A 22,545-nucleotide genomic window follows, 5' to 3' on the forward strand; every position below is an offset into this window, starting at 1 on the left:
CCCCAGACTATTCAACCTCTCCCTATAGCTCAAATCCACCAATCCTGGCAACACTCTTGTAAAATTGCCCGTAGTGTTAGGTAAGGGGTAAATGTAGGGGTATGGGTGGGTTGCGCTTCGGCGGGTCGGTGTGGACTTGTTGGGCCGAAGGGCCTGTTTCCACACTGTAAGTAATCTAATCTAAAAAAATCTTTTCTGAACCCTTCATGTTTCACAACATCCTTCCAATAGGAAGACGACCAGAATTGCATGTAGAACAGAACGAGCTCATATCCTTAAGGACTAAGAAATCTACTAAAAGAATTGCAGCATGCAAAATGGAGGTAAGAGACAACATAAATTTCTAAAGAAGCAGACAAAAACAGGAAAAACACAGGTCCCAGCAACTGGAAAAGATGCAGAGCAGTAAGGGGTTAAAATGGGAATATGAAAATAATTTTCAAAGGATTTTAAATTAATCAAAAACAGCATTGTATTCTAAAAGATGAGACTTAACAAACAATCCAGGTCTTTTTCAATATATAATTTCAGTTACATTAGACTTTTGCTATAAATTCTGTGTCTAACGATCTTATACTCCACAACCACCTGATGAAGGAGCGTCGCTCAGAAAGTTAGTGCTTCCAATTAAACTTGTTGGACTATAACCTGGTGTTGTGTGATTTTTAACATTGTACACCCCAGTCCAACACCAGCATCTCTAAATCATGACGTCAATCAAAGATTGGTCCTGACCACGCCCATTGGTCCTGACCACGCCCATTGCCCGGACGGCGCTTGTACCGCCCATTGTCGGAACGGTACTTGTCCCGCCCATTGCCCCTGACCACGCCACTGCCCACGTGATACTTGTCCCGCCCATTGGTGGTGACCGCGCCCACTGCCCTCAGGGTATTTGTCCCGCCCATCGGTCGTGACCGCCCTCGCCGCTAATCAGAAAGTCGCTCCGCCCATTCAGTCCGGACTGCGGCCGTTAGCCTCCCCATACTGGTCCCGAGCACGCTCTCGTCCCTCATCCTGTGTGCGCGTGCGTGTTCTTCAGGGAACAATCCGCAAATGAAGTCACAGTTCATCAGGTCGGGGAAAGGTGCGCGCGGGAAGCGGTATCAGAGCAGCGGGATTGCGCACTGAGGCTGGTCCCTGTCAGTCAGGTCAGTGTGGTGTCCCCCCACCCCCGGGAGGTCAGTGTGTGGGTGTGGTGTCCCCCCCACCCACCGCCGGGAGGTCAGTGTGTGGGTGTGGTGCCCCCCCCGCCGCCGGGAGGTCAGTGTGTGGGTGTGGTGTCCCCCCCCCACCACCGCCGGGAGGTCAGTGTGTGGGTGTGGTGCCCCCCCCGCCGCCGGGAGGTCAGTGTGTGGGTGTGGTGTCCCCCCCCCACCACCGCCGGGAGGTCAGTGTGTGGGTGTGGTGTCCCCCCCCACCGCCGGGAGGTCAGTGTGTGGGTGTGGTGTCCCCCCCCCACCACCGCCGGGAGGTCAGTGTGTGGGTGTGGTGTTCCCCCCCACCCCCGGGAGGTCAGTGTGGGGGAGGGGCAAAAAAGCAGAAATTGCTGAAAAATCTCAGCCGGCCTGTTTCGGATCCGGTGGCTCTACCTCAGATCAGTTATATGGGTGGGGTCAGTTATCCCACAGGATGGTCAGCGTTGGGGGGGAGGAGAGAGAGAGGGGGAGGTGTGTGTATGTGTACACCCCCCGGGGAGGTCAATGTGGGGGTGGAGGGGGTGTGTATACCCCCCCCCCCCCGGAAGGTCAGTGGACGGGGGGGGAGAAAGGGGGTGTGTGTACACCCTTGGGAAGGTCAGCGGGGGGGGTGTACACTCTCGGGAAGGTCAGCGTGGGAGGGGGGAAGGGGGTGTGTGTTCACCCCCCAGGAAGGCCAGTGTGGGGGGGAAAAGGGGGTGTGTGTACATCCCCCCAGGAAGGCCAGTGTGGGGGGGTGCGTGGAGACCCTTGGGTAGTTCAGTGTGGGTGGAGGGATTTGTATCTATACCCTCTGGGGGCGTGGGGGGGAAGGGTTTGCGGGGACCCTCTGGAGGGTCAGTGTGGGCAGCATGGAGATTCTCAGGAAGGTCAGTTTAGGATAGTGGTCATAGCATCCTACAGTGTGGAAACAAGCCACTTGGCCCACTGAGTCTGCAATGACCCTCAGAAGAGCATCCCACCTACATCCACCCCTGACCTTTTTCCCAGTAAATCCATGTTTCCTGTCACTTATCCACCTACACTCCATATGCCTGGGCACTATGGCAATTTAGCATGGCTAATCCACTTAACTTGCAGATCTTTGCACTGAGTGGGAACTGGAGCACGTGGTGAAAAACCATGCAAAGCGAGAATGTGCAAACTCCACAGATAGTTGCCTGAGGCCAGGAACAGACCTGGTGCTGTGAGGCAGCAGTGCTAACCGCTGTTTCCGTGCTTTCAAGTGGTCAGACTGGGTGCGGTGATTGTGGAGAGCTGCTGAGTACCCTAGCTGTGAGTATCGGATAGCTGATGGTGTTCTGAAGAAGGGTCACCGGAGTGGAAACACATGTCACTTTGTCTCTCTGGATACTGGTGGACCTGCTGAGGTTCTCCAGCATTTTTGTTTGTTTATTGTTCTTCTGGCAATGATGTGAAATTTTGGTGTTTGAACTTTTCAATTTTTACTTTATAAAACGTTTTTTTGTTAATCGATGCTATTCAAGAAGTGGCAATAAATCACAGATGGGCATGATCTTGAATGTGATTGACGGTTAATAGCTTCCTCGTACTCTTGTTTTAACACTTCATAAGTGGAGTGATAAGCTTTTGATATGTAGAATTTTTAAGGAATGTGAGTAAATAGAGTCAGCCATGACCTGACTGAATGGTGGAGCAGACTGGAGGTTCCAGTCAAATTCAATCGTATTGATCATGAGTAAACTTCAAACACTGGAACATACAAGGGCTTTCCATGTCTGAGCAAAAGGAGCACTTAGCATGGATTTATTCCAGAGTGCCAGACAGAGGGTAATGTTGCTTACCAAGATTGGGATTTTTTTTGTAATTTTTGTTTACCAGTTACTGCAGTTCCTCCAGGATAATTAGAGTCATAGAGATGTACAGTACAGAAACAGACCAGCTGGTCCAACCCGTCCATGCAGACTAAGCATCCTAACATAATCTAGTCCTGTTTGCCAGCACTTGGCCCATATTCCTCTCAACCCTTCCTGTTCGTATACCCATCTAGATTCCTTTTAAATGTCGTAATTGTACCAGCCTCCACCACTTCCTCTGGTGCGTCATTCCATACACATACCACTCTCTGTGTGAAAAAGTCACCCCTTCAATCCCTTGGAAATTTTTCCCCTCTCACCCTAAACCTATGGGTGGCACGGTGGCACAGTGGTTAGCACTGCTGCCTCACAGCGCCTGAAGACCCGGGTTCAATTCCCGACTCAGGCGACTGACTGTGTGGAGTTTGCACGTTCTCCCCGTGTCAGCGTGGGTTTCCTCCGGGTGCTCCGGTTTCCTCCCACAGTCCAAAGATGTGCGGGTCAGGTGAATTGGCCATGCTAAATTGCCCGTAGTGTTAGGTAAGGGGTAAATGTAGGGGTATGGGTGGGTTTCGCTTCGGCGGGTCGGTGTGGACTTGTTGGGCCGAAGGGCCTGTTTCCACACTGTAAATCTAATCTAATCTATGCCCTCTAGTTCTGGACTCCCTCACTCCATGGAAAAGACCTTGTCCGCTTACCCTACCCACACCGCTCATGACTTTATAAACCTCTCTGTGGTCACCCCTCAGTCTACTATGCTCCAGGGAAAACAGCCCTGGCCTATTCAATCTCTCCCTGTTGTTCAAATCCTCCAACCTGGCAACATCCTTGTAAATATTTTCTGAACCCTTTCAAATTTCACAACATCCTTCCGAAAGGAGGAAGACCAGAATTGCGCGCACAATTCCAAAAGTGATCTAAGCAATGTCCTGTACAGCTGCCAACTCCCATACTCAATGCTCTGTGCAATGTAGGAAGGCATACCAAACACCACCTTCACTACCCTATCTACCTGTAACTCCACTTTCTGGGAACTATGAATCTGCACTCTTAAGGTCTCTTTGTTCAGCAACTCTCCCCGGGATCTTACCATTAAGTGTACAGTATAAGGAGAAAGTAAAGACTGCAGATGGAGATTAGAGATTGTGGTGCCGGAAAAGCACAGCAGGTCAGGCAGCATCCAAGGTCAGGAGAGTCGACATTTTGGGCAAAAGCCCTTCATCTTGATGAAGAGCTTTTGCCTGAAACGACCACTCTCATGCTCTGTGGATGTTGCCTGACCTACTGTGCTTTTCCAGCACCACACTCTACACATCAAGTGTATAAGTCCTGCTCTGATTTGCCTGTCTAAAATGCAGCACCTCTCGTTTATCTAAATTAAACTCCATTTGCCAGTCCATTGGGCCATCTGATCAAGATCCTGTTGTAATCTGAGGTCACCCTCGCTGTCCACTACACCTCCAATTTTGGCACCATCTGCAAACTTACTAACTATACCTCCTATGTTCACATCCAAATCATTTATATAAATGACATAAAACAGTGGACCCAGCACCGATCCTTGTGGCACACCACTGGTCACAGGCCTCCAGTCTGAAAGCAGTCCTCTACCACCACCCTCTGTCTTCTACCTTCAAGCCAGTTCTGTATCCAAATGGCTAGTTCTCCCTGTATTCCATGAGATCTAACATTGCTAACCAGTCTCCATGGGGAACCTTGTCGAACACATGTACTGAAATTGTTGAAAAAAATCTCAAGAGGCAGACTTTGAGCATTAACCAGTTTATTACACGATGCACCTTGGGGAGATCCTCTGTCCTAACAGTGGCTCGATATGACTCCAAATTACAACAGAAAGTTACAGGATTATATAGGAAACAAGACCCAAACTGAGACGCAGGCTGATCCTTAATTATGAGGGGTCAGGATGGTCCGAGGAGGTATCGAATCAGAAGTCAGCTCTCAGGGTCAGCCCTAATTAATGCTACATGTTCCACAAGTGGGCAGGGTGGAAAGTTATCACTTCACATGCATCTTACAGAGATCCATAACAAATACAGGACAGATATCCTTAATAAAAAGGAACAACACATATTGGCAATGTATCATAAACTAATAGAAGGGGCTGAGCATGTTTGAGCAACTAAACGACATGCTCTAGCAATATGTCACAGTAGGAAAACATTAAGCTGGCAAGTCGAGGCACCTTTATACAGATAAGCTATGTGTGGGAGGCTGCAAGACAGCCTCCCACAGCTTCATGCCAAGTGCTGCTGTTCTGTTGGGTGAGAGGTACTTCCGCAAAATGGTTCCTTTACCGGGAGAGAAGCCGTGATCCACCGAAGCCCTTATAGGTCACGTCCACTACTCTGTCCTCATCAATCCTCTTTGTTACTTCTTCAAAAAAACTTAATCAAATTTGTAAGACCTGATTTCCCATGCACAAAGTCAAGTTGACTATCCCTAATCAGTCCTTGCCTTTCCAAATTCACGTAAATCCTGTCCTTCAGGATTCCCTCCGACAACTTGCTCACCTCTGATGTCAGGCTCACTGGACTATAGTTCTTTGGCTTTTCCTTACCACCTTTCTTAAATAGTGGCACACACTAGCCAACCTTCAGTCTTCTGGCATCTCATTTGTGACTATCAGTGATACAAATACCTCAGCAAAGGGCCCAACGATCACTTCCTCAGCTTCCCACAGTTCTAGGGTACACCTAATCAGGTCCTGGGGATTTATCCACTTCTTTGCATTTCAAGACATCCAGCACCACCACCTTTGTAATGTGGGTATTTTTCAAGATGTCACCATCTATTTCCCACATTCTATAATTTCCATGTCCTTCTCCATAGTGTAAACTGTTATTTACTAATGCTCTTTATTTCCTTCCAGCAAAGGTTTAATTCTGAAAAATGAAACTTCCTGTAGTGCTGTCGCTTTCCGTTTGCTGTTTGTTCAATCTCACAGTAAAATGTGGTAAGTATTACAATATTAGACCATAAGATGTAGAAGCTAAAGCAAGTCCTTCATCCCATTAAATCTGCTGCACAAATCCAATGAAATCAGAGCTGATCAGAATCCTCAACTCCACTTTCCTGCCTTTTCCCCATAACCTTAGAGTCCCTTGCTGATTAAAAGTCTATACTTAATGACCCAGCCTCTACAGCTCTCTCTTGTAAAGAATTCCTCAGACTTACAATCCTCCTGAGAAAAGAAATTCCTTCTCATCTCTGTTTTTAATGAACCATCTCTTATTCTGAGTTTGTCTTTTGTCCTAGACTTGCCCACAAGGGAAAGAACCTTTTTGCATCTATGCTATGAAGTTCCCTAAGAATCTCTAGCTGCAATAAGATCGCCTCTCGTTCTTCTAATCTTCCAAAGTACAGGCCCAACTTACTCAACCTCTCCTCAACAACAATCCTTCCATTACCCATGATCAGGATAGTGAATCTTCTCAGGACTGCCCCCAATGTCAATACACCTTTCCCTGAATCAGAGGCCCAAAATGATTCAGTATTCCGAAGTATCAGAAGACATTTAGAAAATTGTGATACAATCAAGCAGAATCAAAATGGTTTTGTTAAATGAAACTTGTTTGACAAATGTATTTGACTTCTTTTGAGGATGTAACAAATGAGGTGGGGAAATCAGTAGATGCATATTTGCATTTTCAGAAGACGTGAGATTAAGTGCCACATTAAAAAGTCACGGCAAAGATTAGAGTCATAATGAGGTAAGATATCAGAATGGATGGAGGATTGGTTACAAACATTTTCAGTTGGTCTGCAGTGTCACAGGGAATAGTGCTGGGCCTTAACTATTTACAATCAGTATTAATTACTTGGATGGAGAGATGAATTGTATTACAGCCAAAAATGCTGACAGTATGAAGATTGACAGGAAAGCAAGATGTGAGGAGCAAACATGGAGCCTGCAAAGGGTTAATTGAACTTCTTTTATTTTAAATTGGCAAATGGAGTATGATGTGGGAAAATGTGAGGTGGTTCACTTTGGCTAGAAGTAAAGGAAAATATAGTGCTAGTGGGCGGCACGGTAGCACAGTGGTTAGCACTGCTGCCTCACAGCGCCTGGAGACCCGGGTTCAATTCCCGACTCAGGCGACTGACTGTGTGGAGTTTGCACGTTCTCCCCGTGTCTGCGTGGGTTTCCTCCCACAGTCCAAAGATGTGCGGGTCAGGTGAATTGGCCATTCTAAATTGCCCATAGTGTTAGGTAAGGGGTAAATGTAGGGTATGGGTGGGTTGCGCTTCGGCGGGTCGGTGTGGACTTGTTGGGCCGAAGGGCCTGTTTCCACACTAAGTAATCTAATCTAATTAAATAGAGATTGCAGAATGCTGTGGAACAGAGGGATCCCTGTACGTGAAACAAAGATTAGAAAGGCAAATGAAATGTTAGTCCTTTTTATTGCAAGGGGGAGGAAATTTGAAAGTAGGAATGTCTTGCTACAACTGTGCATGGCCACGTAGAGAGTACTGGTTACTATGCTGAGAAAATTGGCATACTTTGATAACTCATCAGATGTTCTCTAGGTTGGTCCTTAAATGAAGGGGTAAGCGTATGAGGAAAAGTTAGAACATGTTGGGCCTTTCAAATTGGAGTTTAGATGAATTAGTGTGACTTTATTGAAATGATCTTCACCCTGTTCCCTAGTTGGGGAAATCTCATACTATGGACACAGTTTAAAAATAATGCATCTCCCAGTTAAGAGACACGTGAGGAATTACCTCTCTGGTCATGAGTCTGTGGTGTTCTCTTTCCCAAGCAGTAATGGAGGTTGAATCATTGAATATATTACAGGGTTGAGTTGGACAGACTTTAGTCACAAGGGAGTTGAGGATTGAGAGGCAAGCAGGAAAGTATAGGCCATAATCAGTCTGGCTGTGATTGTAATGAATGGCAAAGCAACCTTGAGAGGCAAAGTGGCCTGCTCCTGTTCCTTATGATTTATGATTTTATTGAGTCAAACGTGTGGTGCTGGAAAAGTGCAGCAGGTCAGGCAGTGTCCGAGGAGCAGGAGAGTCCACATTTTGAGCAGGAGCCATTTCCAACACCACTCTCAGTATCTGCTGTAATCGCTTTCTTATGGTCTTTATATTCACCACCATTCCAAAACCTCAGTCTGGCATAATTTTTAATTTCATCCCCAATCCAGATTATTCATGTAAATTATGAATGACAGTGATCCCAACACTGAACCTTTAAAGAACACCATCCTTTAACTTGAATAACTACCCTTTACCTTATACTTTTTTGCCATGAACTTTTCGATGTACCTACTGTGCAATAATGTATCAAAGACCATGTTGCACAAATCCAAATACATAACATTTGTGTAGAAGGTATTTATACTTTCCATTAATCTATGAATTCTGTGATGATTTAGTTCTTCAGAATATTTTTGATTAATTTGTTTTCTATTTTTTGATCATCTCTGTGTGATTCCAATCACTGAGCTGACTGGTCTGTAGTTCACAGGTCATGTTCCGTCTCCTTTTCAATCAGACAGTTGTGTGTCACCTCTTCTATGTGTGCATATCTTTTGTTAAAGGTTTATATTGCTGTTCTGTAGGGACCCTATCTCATGAATATCTTGTTTTGGGAATATCATGGCTGTTGGAACTTGTTAAAAATACTCACTAACTGAAAACTGGATGTTGGTTTTTCTTTGGAACAAAATGACTCAGATTCAGTTCCTCTTCTTGTCTGACATCTGACCAATGTGTAATCATCCACCTCTACATCATGATATTAGAATGCTGAATGTTTCTAGCCTCCTTTACAGGAAAAGAAACACAGACCTTAAATTGTCATGGGGTTCAAATGTGAGTGCTGTAAAATCAAAATCATAGAATCCCTACAGTATGAAGAGAGGCCATTTGGCTCATCAAATCCAAACCAACCATTCGAAGAGTATCCCATCCCTCCACCCTATTCCTGTAACCCTGCACTTACCATGACCATTCCACTTGACTGCACATCCCTGACACTAGAGGGCAATTCAGCATGGTCAACCCACCTAATCTGCACATCTTTGGACTGTGGGAGAAAACTGGAGCATCTGGTGGAAGCCCACGCAGAGAACACACCTTCCACACAATCACCCAAGTCGAATCGAACTAGATTCCCTAGTGCCAAGAGGCAGCAGTGCTAACCACTGAGGAACCGTATTGCCCATTTGAAAAGGTGTATTTGGTCCAGTGGAGAACAGGATTTTGGAGTATGCTACAGTTCACTAGGACAGAACTACATTTGTTCTATGTCATGAACTACTGCATTTGTTTTGAGAGCATGTAAATGATGAGAGAGGTAGAACCTCTAGTAATGTTTCAGTTATCATTGTGGTCCATGCAGCTAACAACTACTTTTTATGGGAGTTTTACTAAGTGACATTTGCATTGTGTCTTTACCATGTTGCATATACGGATCTGCAATTATCAGTGGTGTTTGGCCCTTCCAGTTTCTGGTGTACAAAGATTGCATTGTACAATGCAAGCTACACTGATGACCTTCCTTAAAGAGCGATCACTAACCTGGCAGCACAGTGGTTAGTTGCGAGGTTGTTTTACCGATTGTGTGTGTGTGTGTGTGTGTGTGTGTGTGTGTGTGTGTGTGTGTGTGTGTGTGTGTGTGTGTACACGCGCGCTTTATTTGGAAGCAGAACTGAAAGACCATCACACCCATGTGCCTGTGCCTACCCCAGTTTATGGCCTAGACCACATTTCCTTCAACATAACATCAGAATTAGGAGTGTGAGTAGGTCATTCAACCCTTCAGTCCTGTATTGCTATTCAGTCAGATCGTGGCTGATCTGGTTTTATCTACTCTATATAACCTGGATTCCCTTGTTGTTCTGTTGACATCAACAGACACATCGAACTAGACCCTATATACCGGCCACTGCAGTGGACAGCAACTGACAACCGGAAGCAGCAGATTCAAACCAGTATAAATGCCGGTGGAATCGGCACAGAAGCGCTTCACAGGAGGCTCCCAAGCAATGAAGATGTCACCTAGAAAGGGGACGAAACGTTTGCAACAAACTCCCAGCTTGGTGAACAGAACCACAACAACGAGCACCCGAGCTACAAATCTTCTCACAAACTTTGAACCTTCTCTGAACTGACTTCAAATTAAATCTATCCTTCGTTAAGTAGGAGGACAAAAACTCTGCACACTATGCTCTCAACAAAATCCTCTACTGTTTTAGCAAGACTTCCCTATGTCTATACTCCATTCGCTTTGTAGTAAAAGCCAATATTCCATTTACTGTATTTGCATAGAACATAAAACAATACAGCGCAGAAAAGGCCCTTCCGCCCTTGATGTTGCACCGACCTGTGAACTATTCTCAGCTCATCCCCCTGCACTATCCCAAAATCATCCATGTTTGTTTAAATCTCCCTAAGGATTGTTTAAATCTCCCTAATGTGGATGAGTTTTCTACATTAGCAGGTAGGGCATTCCACGCCCTTACCACCCTCTGCCTCTGACATCTGTCTTAAATCTATCACCCCTCAATTTGTAGTTATGCCCCCTTGTACAAGCTGATGTCGTCATTCTAGGAAAAAGGCTTTCACCGTCTACCCTATCTAATCCTCTGACCATCTTGTATGTCTCTATCAAATCCCCTCTTAGTCGTCATCTTTCCAATGAGAACAGACCAAGTCTCAGCCTTTCCTCATAAGACCTTCCCTCCAGACCAGGCAACATGCTGATAAACCTCCTTTGCACCTTTTCTAATTCTTCCACATCCTTCCTGAAATATGGCTACCAGAACTGTACACAGTATTCCAAGTGTGGCTGCACTAGTGTTTTGTACAGTTGCAGCATGATATTACGGCTCCGGAACTCAATTCCTCTAACAATGAAACCTAACATAATGTATGCCTTCTTAACAGCACTATCCACCTGGGTGGCAACTTTTAGGGGTCTATGTACATAGACTGCAAGATCCCTCTGCCATCCACACTACCAAGAACCTTTCCATTCACCCAGTACTCTGCCTTCCTGTTATTCTTCCCAAAGTGCATCACCTCACATGTAGCTGCATTGAACTCCGTTTGCCACCCCTCAGCCCAATTCTGCAGTTTATTCAAGTCCCCCTGCAACCTGTAACATTCTTCCAAACTGTCCACTACTCCACTGACTTTAGTGTCGCCTGCAAATGTACTAATCCATCCACCTGTGCCTGTGTCAAAGTCATTTATAAAAATGACAAACAGCAGTGGTCCCAAAACAGATCCTTGTGGCACACCACTAGTAACTGGATTCCAGGCTGAATATTTTTTTCATCAACCATAACTCGCTGTCTTCTTTCAAAAAGCCAGTTTCTAATCCAAACTGCTAAATCACCCTCCATTCCATGCCTCTGTATTTTCTCCAACAACCTACCGTGTGGAACCTTATCAAAGGCTTTGTTGAAGTCCATGTATACCACGTCAACTGCCCTACCCTCATCTACCTGCTTGGTCACCTTCTTGAAAAACTCAGAGGTTTGTGAGACACGACCTGCCCTTGACGAAACCATGTTGACTATCTGAAATCAAATTGTTGCTTGCTAGATGATTATAAATCTTATCTCTTATAATCCTTTCCGAAACCTTTCCTACTACAGAAGTAAGGCTCACTGGTCTATAATTACCTGGGTCATCCCTGCTGCTCTTCTTGAACAAGGGCACAACATTTGCAATCCTCCAGTCCTCTGGTACTAAATCTGTAGACAATGATGACTCAAATATCAAAGCCAAAGGCTCTGCTATCTCCTCCATTGCTTCCCAGAGCATCCTCGGATAAATCACATCCAGCCCAGGGGACTTTTTTACTTTCAATGCGTTTCACGTATGAGTTGAAAAGTGTGGCGCTGGGAAAAGCACAGCAGGCGAGGCAGCACTTATGGAGCAGTGGAGTCGATGTTTCGGGCATAAGCCCTCCCACGGGAATGAGGTGGGGGAGGTGTTGGTGGATGCAGGTGGGAGGTGATTGTGATAGGTTGGTGGGCAGTGTGGAGCAGATCGGTGGAATTACCTATCTTCTCTACCCAAATTGATTAAAACAAAGCATGGACCAGTTTTAGTACTAAATGCTGTCTATTGCAAGTGATTAGACTGTAGCTGCGGGTAACAGTTAAAACTGCTGGCATGTAACACTACAAATTAAAACTCTAATATCCTTTAGAAGTCTACCTTGCACTCAGACCGGTTTAAAAAAAGCATGTGAACAGAAGGAAAACTAGAAAAGCAGTACAGTTCTTCGTTCACAAGATCTGCTAAATTGGCTTTTGCTGTTCAGAGGTATTTTTAGCTTTCCTTTTCTGAATGCTTCCACTGGTTTGCAAGAGGTATAGTGTGACATTTTTGAAAGGTTTCTAATTTCTCAAATAAATGTCACAGCTTACAACAGCTGATGAAGGAAGATACTGTTTTCCTTCAGATTTAGTGATTTACTGCACAAAATGGAGAGAGAGCTCCTGTTGGTGGTTTCTCTCCATCTCTTGTTCCCAGCCCTGACGATTACAAAAAGCTTTGTAATTGGTGTATGGACAATCAACTTGTTGCTAACCAAAGCTCCACAACTCCAGTTTGTGTGCAAGGTAATGCTTGATCAAGCAATTGTTTAACAATGTGTCAAGTTACTTGCTTTTCAAATCCTACAACAGTCCTTGCAAAACACAATTTGAAAAAGTGGTTCTTTCTCATTTCAGTTCATCATTTTAAAAAAAAACTAAAAGACATAGTCTTTACATATTTCTAAGTATACTGCTCCTCCGTGCTAGCTTTCAATAATTCATGAAGAAGGATCTCTCGATCTCATAGAATCATAGAGTCACTACAGTGTAGAATCAGGCCGTTCAGCCCACAGAGTCCACACCAACTCTCCAAAGAGCATCCCATCTGCCTACCCTATCCCTGTAACCCTGCATCTCTCATGACTAATCCATCTAGCCTGCACATCTGTGGGCACTAGGCAATTTAGCATGATCAATCCACCTAACCTGCTCGACTTTGGATTGTGGGAGGAAACCAGAGTACCTGGAGGAAAGTCATTCAGACGTGGGAAGAATGTGCAAACTACATGCAGGCAATCGCCCAAGGGTGGACTTGAACATGAGTCTCTGGCACTGTGAGGCAGCAGTAGTAACCTCTGAACCATACTTGGACAACATTTTCTAATCTCTCACCATTTAAAAAATACTCTGCATTTCTGCTATTCCGGCAAAGTAAATACAACTTCACACTGTTCCACGTTACATTCTATCCTCCAGGTAATAGTCTTACCCATAGAATTAGGTCATTTAACCTACTGTGTGCTTTGCCAACGAGATAAAAACCATGTTTTGTTTTTCGTGCCTTTTGAAATATTGGACTAAAGTGCAATAGACGCTTCCTAATTATTTAACTGTGACTAGATTCTTATCACTATAAGGTCTGAAATTTACGTGCAGTTTTGGAACAATATGCAGTACTGGCTTTGGAGACTGTTCAAAGAAAGTTCACAGGACTTGAAAGGGTAGCTGTGGAGAAGGTGGGGAAGTAGTGAGATAATGGTAATGTCAGTGGGCTAGCAGTGCAGAACCGCAGGTAAAAGTTTTAGGGACAAGGATCTGAATCCCTCTATCTCATGCTGAAATTTGAACACAATAAAATATGGAGTAGAGTTGATTATTGTGAAAAAAAATCTTATCCACTAATGTCCTTTATGGAAAGAAATCTGTTGTTCTTACTCTGTCTAGCCTATGTTTGACAGAGACCCAGAGTAATGTGGCTAACACTTAACTGTCCTCTGGGCAATTCGTAATGAGAAATAAATGCTGTCTCAGCCAGCAGTGTCCGCATACTGGGAATTAGATTTAGATTACATTCCCTACACCGTGGAAACAGGCCCTTTGCCCCAACCAGTCCACACTGACCCTCCGAAGAGTCACCCATTCAGACCCATTTCCCTCTGACTAATGCACCTAATGCTATGGACAATTTAGCATGGCCAATTCACCTGACTTGCACATCTTTGGACTGTGGGATGAAACTGGAGCACCCGGAGGAAACCCAGGCAGACACGGGGAGAATGTGCAAACTCCACACAGACAGTCACCCGAGGTCGGAATCAAAGCTGGGACCCTGGTGCTATGAGGCAGCAGTGCTAACCACAGAATCACTGTGCCGTCCTTTAAACCAACAAATGCACAGGAACCTGGCCCATGGTTTCTGTCAAACTGAGTCTAGAATGAATACAAAATTGGGATATTTGTGTACATTTTAATATCATCAACCTTTGTGGCGACTCCAGGAATAATGGAGCTTGATTTCTAGTGTATGACCACAGTATTATGACAGTTATGATCAGATAATCATCTTCGCTGGTTTCCTGCCTTTTTCCCCATAATCCTGGAATCTTGGTACCCATTAAAAATCTTTCTACCTCTATCTTCAATGTACTTAAGGGTCCAGCCCCTACAGCCCTCTGTGGTATTTCCATAGAAACACTAAACTCCACAAAGACATTCCTTTTCATCCTTGTCTTAAACAGGTGATCCCTTATTCTAAAATTATGATGTCTGATCCTAGACTGTTCCAAAAGGGGAAACAACCTTTCTGTAGGTACCCTTATGAATCTCGAATGTTTCAATAAAGTCCCTCAATCCTTTAAACTACAAGGAGCACAAGGCCAACTTACTCCAACTCTTCTCTAAGAAAATTCCTCCAAATTTGGGATAAATCTAATTAACCTCCATTGCCAATCTCATTCATAAAGAAAGACCCAATACTGTTCACAATATTGTATAGGTTCAGCAAGACTTCCCTCTTCTCATCCTCAATTCTCTTGGAAACAAGTACCAAACATTTTATTTGCCTCCAGTATTACTTTCTGAACACTTATGTTAGCTTTTTTGTGATTTGTGATCCCAAATCCAACTACCTTTTTCTTGTCAATATCTGTTTAATAATCAATTTCTCTTTTTCCTCTCACAGTGCATGACCTCACATTTCCCCATCTTATGGAAGGTCTGTCATGTTTTTGCCCACTTGCTTAACCTTAACCCTATATAGACTCTAATCCACCATGTTGTCTTCCCGATTTCTATCATTCGCAATATATCAATAATATATATATTGTAAATAACTGTGGCCGATTAATGTCTTGAATGAGGGAAGTGAATGTCTATTACTGATCCCTGTAGCACTCGCTACTTGCATGTTGCAAACCTGAAAATACCCCCTTCATTCCAACTCTGTCTCCTCTTTTTAGTTAAAAATCACACAGCACCAGATTGTAGTCCAGCAGGTTTATGTGGAAGTACTGAATGTGATTTTTAAGTTTGTCGTCCAGCACTGGTACCACCTCCTCATCCTCTATTTAGCCAATCCTTTATCTATGCTAATATACTATCCCCAACACCGTGGGCTCTTGTTTTATTAAGTATCTTATTGTGCAGTACCTCATCGAACCATCTTTTGGAAGTCCAAGTGTGTTATACCAACTAGTTCCCCCTCATCTACCCTGCTTTCCATCAATTTTCCATGATGCTGATTATATTAAATACTTCTAGATGATCCGTTATTACATCCTTTATTATAGACTCTGCACACTTTGCCATGATAGATGCTAGGTTACCTAATTTTCTTCATTTTCATCTTTTTCAAAAAGCCTGATTTCCGATCCTGAGTTTCCAGAATCTAAGGAACGTTGGAAGCTTACCATCAGCATATCCTTTTTCTCTACAGCTACGTTCTAGGCTGCACCCCATCAGCCTTTTGCCCCATTAATTTCTCTAGTGATGGTGCATCTATTTCTTCTCCCCTGTTTGCCCATTGTTTAAATGGTAATTTTGGAATGCTATTAGTGTCTCCATCATGAAGGCTGACTCAAAATAATTATTAGACTCTGCAGTTTCCTGATTCTCCATTATTATTTCCTTGGTCTCATTCTTGAAGCAGCCTATATTCACTTTGGTGTTCTCTTTTTTTTAAAAACCACTCTTGCTGTCTGTATTAATATAATTTGGCAGTTTACTCTCAGCTCTGCCTTTATTCATTTGTAATTACCCTTATTTAAGTTTGCACTGTTATTTTTGATCCAGCTCTCCAACTGAATGGTGTATTGTATCAAGTTGTGGCCACTGTTTCCTAGGGGGTCTTCTCCACTGATTACTTATTTAAACCTGCCTCTTTACACATTGCCAGATCCAAAGTAGTGTGATCCCTGATTGGATCCACAACACATTGTTGTAGAAAACTGGCCCAAGTATACTCTGAATTCTTGAAGGCTATCTGTGCCAGTTTGATTTTCCCAATCTATATGAAAATTGAAGCCATTAATCCATTGCCATTTTTTATATGCCTTCAAAATCTATTGATTTATTCTGTCATACAGTATAGATACTGTTAGGGGACCTTTAGATTGCACCCACCATTGTATTGTTATTTCTTAGCTGCAGCTATATGGAATTGACATCTTCTGTTACAATTCCTTGCTATCATGCCTCTTCCCTCTTGTATTAAAAAGTTAGCCCATCATCTTTCCTATTTTACATGCCATGGAATATTTAGTTCCTAGCTTTGATCTCCTTATAACCATATATTTGTAATGGCTATAAGGTCATGTCACTTAACGTCTTTGTGCTATTAATTAATCAATTAATTACAAACATGAAGCATATCTAAGTAAAGAGTCATCAATTTTGCCTTTTAACATTTTTTCCACCTTGACCCTATGTGCTGGTGCTTTTCTATGTTTGTACACTCTTCCTTCATGTCCTCACTCTGGGTATTGTTATCCAAATAGTTGTCATACTGTAACACCCCTATCCTTCTGTGTTTTTAAGCTTACGTAAACCCAATCCCCACCAAATTAGTTTAATAATTTCACCAGGACGCTGGTCCCAGCATAATTCAAGTGAAGCCTAATCCACCAGAACAGCTCCCTTTTTTTCCCAGTGTCGATGCTAGTACCCCATGAATTAAAACCCAGTCTTCCCATAATAATCTTTTGAACCATGCAGTTAACTTTTTTGACTTTATTTATCCAATGTCAGTTTGCCTGTGACTCCTGTAGTAATCCCAAGATTATTAACTTGGAAGTTTCACTTTTTAATTTAGCTCCCAACTGCTCAAACATTTTCAGAAACCTTTTCTAGACTTCTCAATTACTTCATACAACATGGATGCAGATGGTACCCTCCCTTTGCATTCCAATTCCTGTCCAGGCCTGGGTAGATTTCTTTAACCTTGGGACCAGCAGCTGATGTATACTCCTTAGGACTCAAACAGATGGCTGAAGAGAACAAATATCTATTCCCCTGATTATACCGAGTCCTATTACTACTATGTTTCTTTCTCCTCCGGCTCCTTTGTGCAGTGGTTAATTTGCTCATCCTCTCTTCAATCCCCAGTATTGTCCACTCAACTTGCATGAACTTTGTAACCATTGGACGATTGCAGTGCTTGAAATTTCTTGGACACTACCTCCTGCCCACTTGTAGTCGCACCTTCCTATCGCTGATTACAGACCAAGTTTGAATTGCTTAGTTTGAGGGTTTGACCACCACCAGGACAAAGCTTTCAAGCAATTTTCCCTTTCCCTGAGCAAAGCAATGTCTGCAGCTCGGACTCCAACTGTGCAATTAGATACACTTGCTACAGATGTTTGTGCCCATTTACCTCTTCCTTTTACGTATATGCAACAGGGATACGTTTCTGATTCTGTATCCTGATCCTCATTAAGTCGAAGTTCAATCAATGTTTTTGTCTGATTTCAGAAAACTCTGTGACACTAAAGATACCTGCACATGTTGACCTGCAAATTGGTGATATTCAAAACATCAGTGTTGTTCCAAGGTTAGTTCTGTTTCATCTGATATTTGACTGAGTGAAGCACAGTGAATTTGTTATTAGGTGGCTAAGATTATGTTGTATTAGGAGGAACATAGAGCAGGGCTGTTGGTAAACCTTACTGAAAATTGCCATGAGTGTTGATCAATGAGGGGAGGGAAAAGGCTAAATGTCAACCTAAGGCAGTCTGTGGGAGCAGGGCCTGAGTGGTGGTGTAGTTTTATTTATTAGGAAATAAAGTTTATAATCAACAATGTCGGCAGGAGAGGGCAGAAAGCTATATTAAGCGCAATCGGGAAATGCTGAGGCCTTAAGGTTAGAATGCAGAGTACAAAGTGATGGGTAATCTGTTCACCTGGATGATAGTCCATATCCTGCATTCAAGGTTTTTGTGGAGCTATTTAGAAGTGATATTTTTCTCAGTTAGGGAAGCATTCAATCTTGGAAAATCAATATTAATGTATCATAAAATGGTATGGAAGATTTATTTATAATAAATGAAAAAAAAAATCTATTTTTTTTCCCCCAAATTAAGCAATTTGAGCATATGTATGTAAGTTTGCTCACTGAGCTTGAAGGTATGTTTTCAGCTGATTCATTACCATACTAAATAACATCATCAGTGAGTATCCGGTGAAGTGCTGGTGGTATGCTGCCCTCCCATCTATCCAACCCAAACTTTGGGTCTGCTATGTAGATGACACATTTGTCATCACAAAATGGAACAAATTAGAGGAAACATGCAACACCATCAATATCCTGACAGGCATAAAATTCACAAAAGAGGAGAATGACAACAGACTCCCATTCCGAGATGTGATAGTTGAATGTACACTTAACGGAAAGCTTCAAACCAGCATCGACAGAAAAACAACAAACGCAGACCAAATACTTCAGAAGCAATCATTCCAACACCCACAAATGGAGCTATATCACACTGCAGCACCTAAGAACTACAAAAAGCAGAAGACAAATATCTGTACAATGTTTTCAAAAAGTAAAACAGGTACCCAATATCACTACTTCCGCTGCCTCCGCCTCCAAGCTTACTTTCACAATCAGGACTCCCGCCCACCTTCCGAGGACCCCTTCGCCCACCTCCAACACACTGCATCCACCTGGACACCCTGCGCTGACCTATTACCTGCCCTCGACCTCTTCATTTCCAACTGTCACTGGGACATTGACTGCCTCGACCTGTCTACCTCACCCTCACAATGCGCAGCCCTCCAATCCCTCTGCTCCAATCCTGACCTCCCCATCAAGCCAGCAGATAAAGGGGACGCAGTGGTAGTCTGGGGCATTGACCTCTATACTGCCAACTCGGACACCTCTTCCTACCACCCCCTCGACCATGACACCTCCCACCCCCCCAATCACCAAACCATCATTTCCCAGACCATACAGAACCTCATCACCTCAGATCTCCCACCCACAGCTTCCAACCTCAGTCCGGGAACCCCGCACTGCCCGGTTTTATCTCCTTCCCAAGATCCACAAGCCTGACCACCCTGGCCGACCCATTGTCTCAGCATGCTCCTGCCCCACTCCACTCCTTTCTACCTACCTCGACATTGTCCTATTCCCCCCTAGTCCAGGAACTCCCCACATACGTTCGAGACATCACCCACGCCCTCTACCTCCTCTAAGACTTCCGTTTCCCCGGCCCCCAATATCTCATCTTCACCATGGATATCCAATCACTCTACACCTCCATCCGCCATGACCAGGGCCTCCAAGCTCTCCGTTTTTTCCTCTCCAGACGTCCCCAATTGTACCCTTCCACCAACACACTCATTCGTTTGGCCAAACTGGTCCTCAGCCTTAACAATTTCTCCTTCGAATCCTCCCACTCCCTCTAGACCAAAGGGGTAGCCATGGACACAAGTATGGGCCCCAGCTATGCCTGTCTCTTTGTTGGCTACGTAGAACAGTGGATCTTCTGTAATTACACCAGCACCACTCCCCACCTCTTCCTCTGCAACATTGATGACTGCATTGGGCCACCTCGTGGTCCCACGAGGAGATTGAGCAATTCATCAACTTCACCAACACATTCCACTCTGACCTTAAATTTACCTGGACCATCTCTGACACCTCCCTCCCCTTCCTGGATCCCTCCATCTCTATTAATGATGACCAACTTGACACTGACATTGTTTACAAACCCACCGACTCCCACGGTACCTGGATTATACCTCTTCCCTCCCTACCTTTTGCAAAAATGCCATCCCCTATTCCCAATTCCTCCTCCTCCGCCATATCTGCTCCCAGGAGGACCAGTTCCACCACAGAATACACCAGATGGCCGCCTCCTATAGAGACCGCAATTTCCTTTCCCACGTGGTTAAAGATGCCGTCCAACGCATCTCATCCACATCCCGCACCTCCGCCCTCAGACCCCACCCCTCCAACTGTAACAAGGACAGAACGCTCCTGGTGCTCACCTTCCACCCTACCAACCTTTGCATAAACCAAATCATCTGCCGACATTTCTACCACCTCCGAAAAGACCCCACCACCAGGGATATCTTTCCCTCCCCACCCTTTCCGCCTTCCGTAAAGACCGTTCCCACCGTGACTACCTGGTCAGGTGCACGCCCCCCTACAGCCCACCTACAACCCACCCTCCCATCCTGGCACCTTCCCCTGCCACCGCAGAAATTGCAAAACCTGCGTCCACACCACCTCCCTCACCTCCATCCAAGGCCCTAAAGGAGCCTTCCACATTCATCAAAGTTTTACCTGCACGTCCACCAATTTCATTTATTGTATCCGTTGCTCCCAATGTGGCCCCCTCTATATTGGGGAGATTGGACACCTAGCAGAGCGCTTTAGGGAACATCCCCGAAACACCCGCACCAATCAACCACACCGCCCTGTGGCCCAATATTTCAACTCCCCCTCCAGCTCTGCCGAGGACATGGAGGTCCTGGGCCTCCTTCACCTGTGCTCCCTCACCACCAGATGCCTGGAGGAAGAACGCCTCATCTTCCGCCTCGGAACACTTCAACCCCAGGGCATCAATGTGGACTTCAACAGTTTCCTCACTTCCCCTTCCCCCCACCTCACCCTAGTTCCAAACTTCCAGCTTAGCACTCTCCCCATGACTTGTCCTACCTGCCTATCATCTTTTCCACCTGTCCACTCCACAACCCTCCTTGACCTATCACCTTCATCCCCTCCCCCACTCACCTATTTCTCCCCACCCTCCTCTAGCTTCTCTCTCCACCCTTCAGGCTCTCTGCCTTTATTCCTGATGAAGGGCTTTTGCCCGAAACGTTGACTTTACTGCTCCTCGGGTACTGCCTGAACTGCTGTGCTCTCCAGCACCACTAATTCAGAATCTGGTTTCCAGCATCTGCAGTCATTGTTTTTACCTAATAAACACAATTTGTCAATTGCTCAGAAACAAAACCAAACAAACAGATACAACCCAAACAAAAACTATAGCTGCATTATCCTACATCAAAGACATATCAGAAATGACTTCCAGCTTACTCGGACCCCTTGGCATCATGGTAGCCCACAAACCTATCAACACACTTAAACAATGACTGATGAACCTAAAGGATCCATTAGATACTACCAGCAAAACTAACGTCATTTAAATGATACCATGTAAGAATTGTTTTTAACAAAAGCTACATTGGACAAACAAGCAGGAAACTTATCAACAGGATACATGAACACTAACTGGCCACCAAACTTTACTACTCACTATCACCACTTTGACCTGGACAACACACACATCCTAGGAGAGGTGAAACAAAGACATTGATCAGAATTCTTAGGGGCATGGCATTTGAACTAGAACTCCATCAATAAACACATCACTTTAGATCCTAACTACCTTTCCTTGGGGGAAAAAAAACAGAAATGACATCACCCACTTAAAACAGGTGGGACATAGCACCAGCGCTTCACCAGAGACTGTCATTGACGGTGTTACCTCATTCCTACGAAACATCTGAAGTTAACATTCTTATCAACCTGAGTTACAAATTTTCTCAAATTTAAGTATAAAATATTTGTGAAATCTTGTTTATCTAAAGAAAATCCTAAAAGATATACAAATGCGGAAGGCAACATGCTACATCGTCGTATTGTTTAACCGTGAGAATGAAAAAGGAAACCTGCAGAAATACCCCTCAAATATTTCAGAAAGAGCATTTCAAGGGGAACAAATACCTTGACACCCTCATAAAGGCTTAATATTGAAGGAGGTGTGAATAACATAGGAACACATTGGCCATTAGAACCTTGAGTCTGTTCTAGCAATTGAATCATGGCTGATTTGTATTTTAAACATACCTAACCAATGGTGGAATTTAATGCAGCCTTTGAGCAGCATCTAAGTGCAAATTGTCTTCTGTTTTAACTCATTGCTGTTTGTAGGGCCATGTTGCACTTTGGAGGTAATCAATTGGCTGGAAATTGTATTGGAATATTCTGAAGATGTATGGAAATTTTCACAAGTTCTTATTTAACATTCAATTCAAATAGGTTACTCATATGGTTGCAAAGTGTAGAAACCTTCTGTTGTTTCCCTCACAGTGCAGGCTTGCAGGAGACTCTAGTTGTCACATTTAATGTTACGTTCTCATCGAAGCAGACTTCAGTTGTTGAACTGCCCGAATATGTAAGTACTGATATCATTGTCCGGCACTGTTTAATTTGCA

The 22,545-nt window shown here is 44.2% G+C and overlaps 1 protein-coding gene across 6 annotated transcripts in view; it reads left to right on the forward strand.

Moving 5' to 3' along the window:
* The first annotated feature begins 940 nt into the window (after positions 1-940).
* Positions 941-22,545, forward strand: part of LOC132829077 (cystinosin-like) — a 72,558-nt gene continuing 50,953 nt past the window's right edge. For 2 of the 6 annotated variants that reach the window (XR_009646199.1, XM_060846377.1), the window contains exons 1-5: positions 941-1,151; positions 5,910-5,993; positions 15,005-15,037; positions 17,791-17,869; positions 22,421-22,505. Coding sequence is in view for 5 of the 6 variants with exons in the window: in XM_060846377.1 (XP_060702360.1) it covers positions 5,930-5,993; positions 15,005-15,037; positions 17,791-17,869; positions 22,421-22,505 (261 nt within the window). In the remaining variant the exon portion in view is untranslated. Of the gene's footprint in view, positions 1,152-2,279; positions 2,475-5,909; positions 5,994-15,004; positions 15,038-17,790; positions 17,870-22,420; positions 22,506-22,545 lie in introns of all 6 variants that reach the window. The other 4 variants (XM_060846378.1, XM_060846380.1, XM_060846379.1 and 1 more) reach the window with 4 other exon arrangements.

The sequence above is a fragment of the Hemiscyllium ocellatum genome, chromosome 28 (genome assembly GCF_020745735.1).
Source record: "Hemiscyllium ocellatum isolate sHemOce1 chromosome 28, sHemOce1.pat.X.cur, whole genome shotgun sequence".
Lineage (NCBI taxonomy): Eukaryota > Metazoa > Chordata > Chondrichthyes > Orectolobiformes > Hemiscylliidae > Hemiscyllium > Hemiscyllium ocellatum.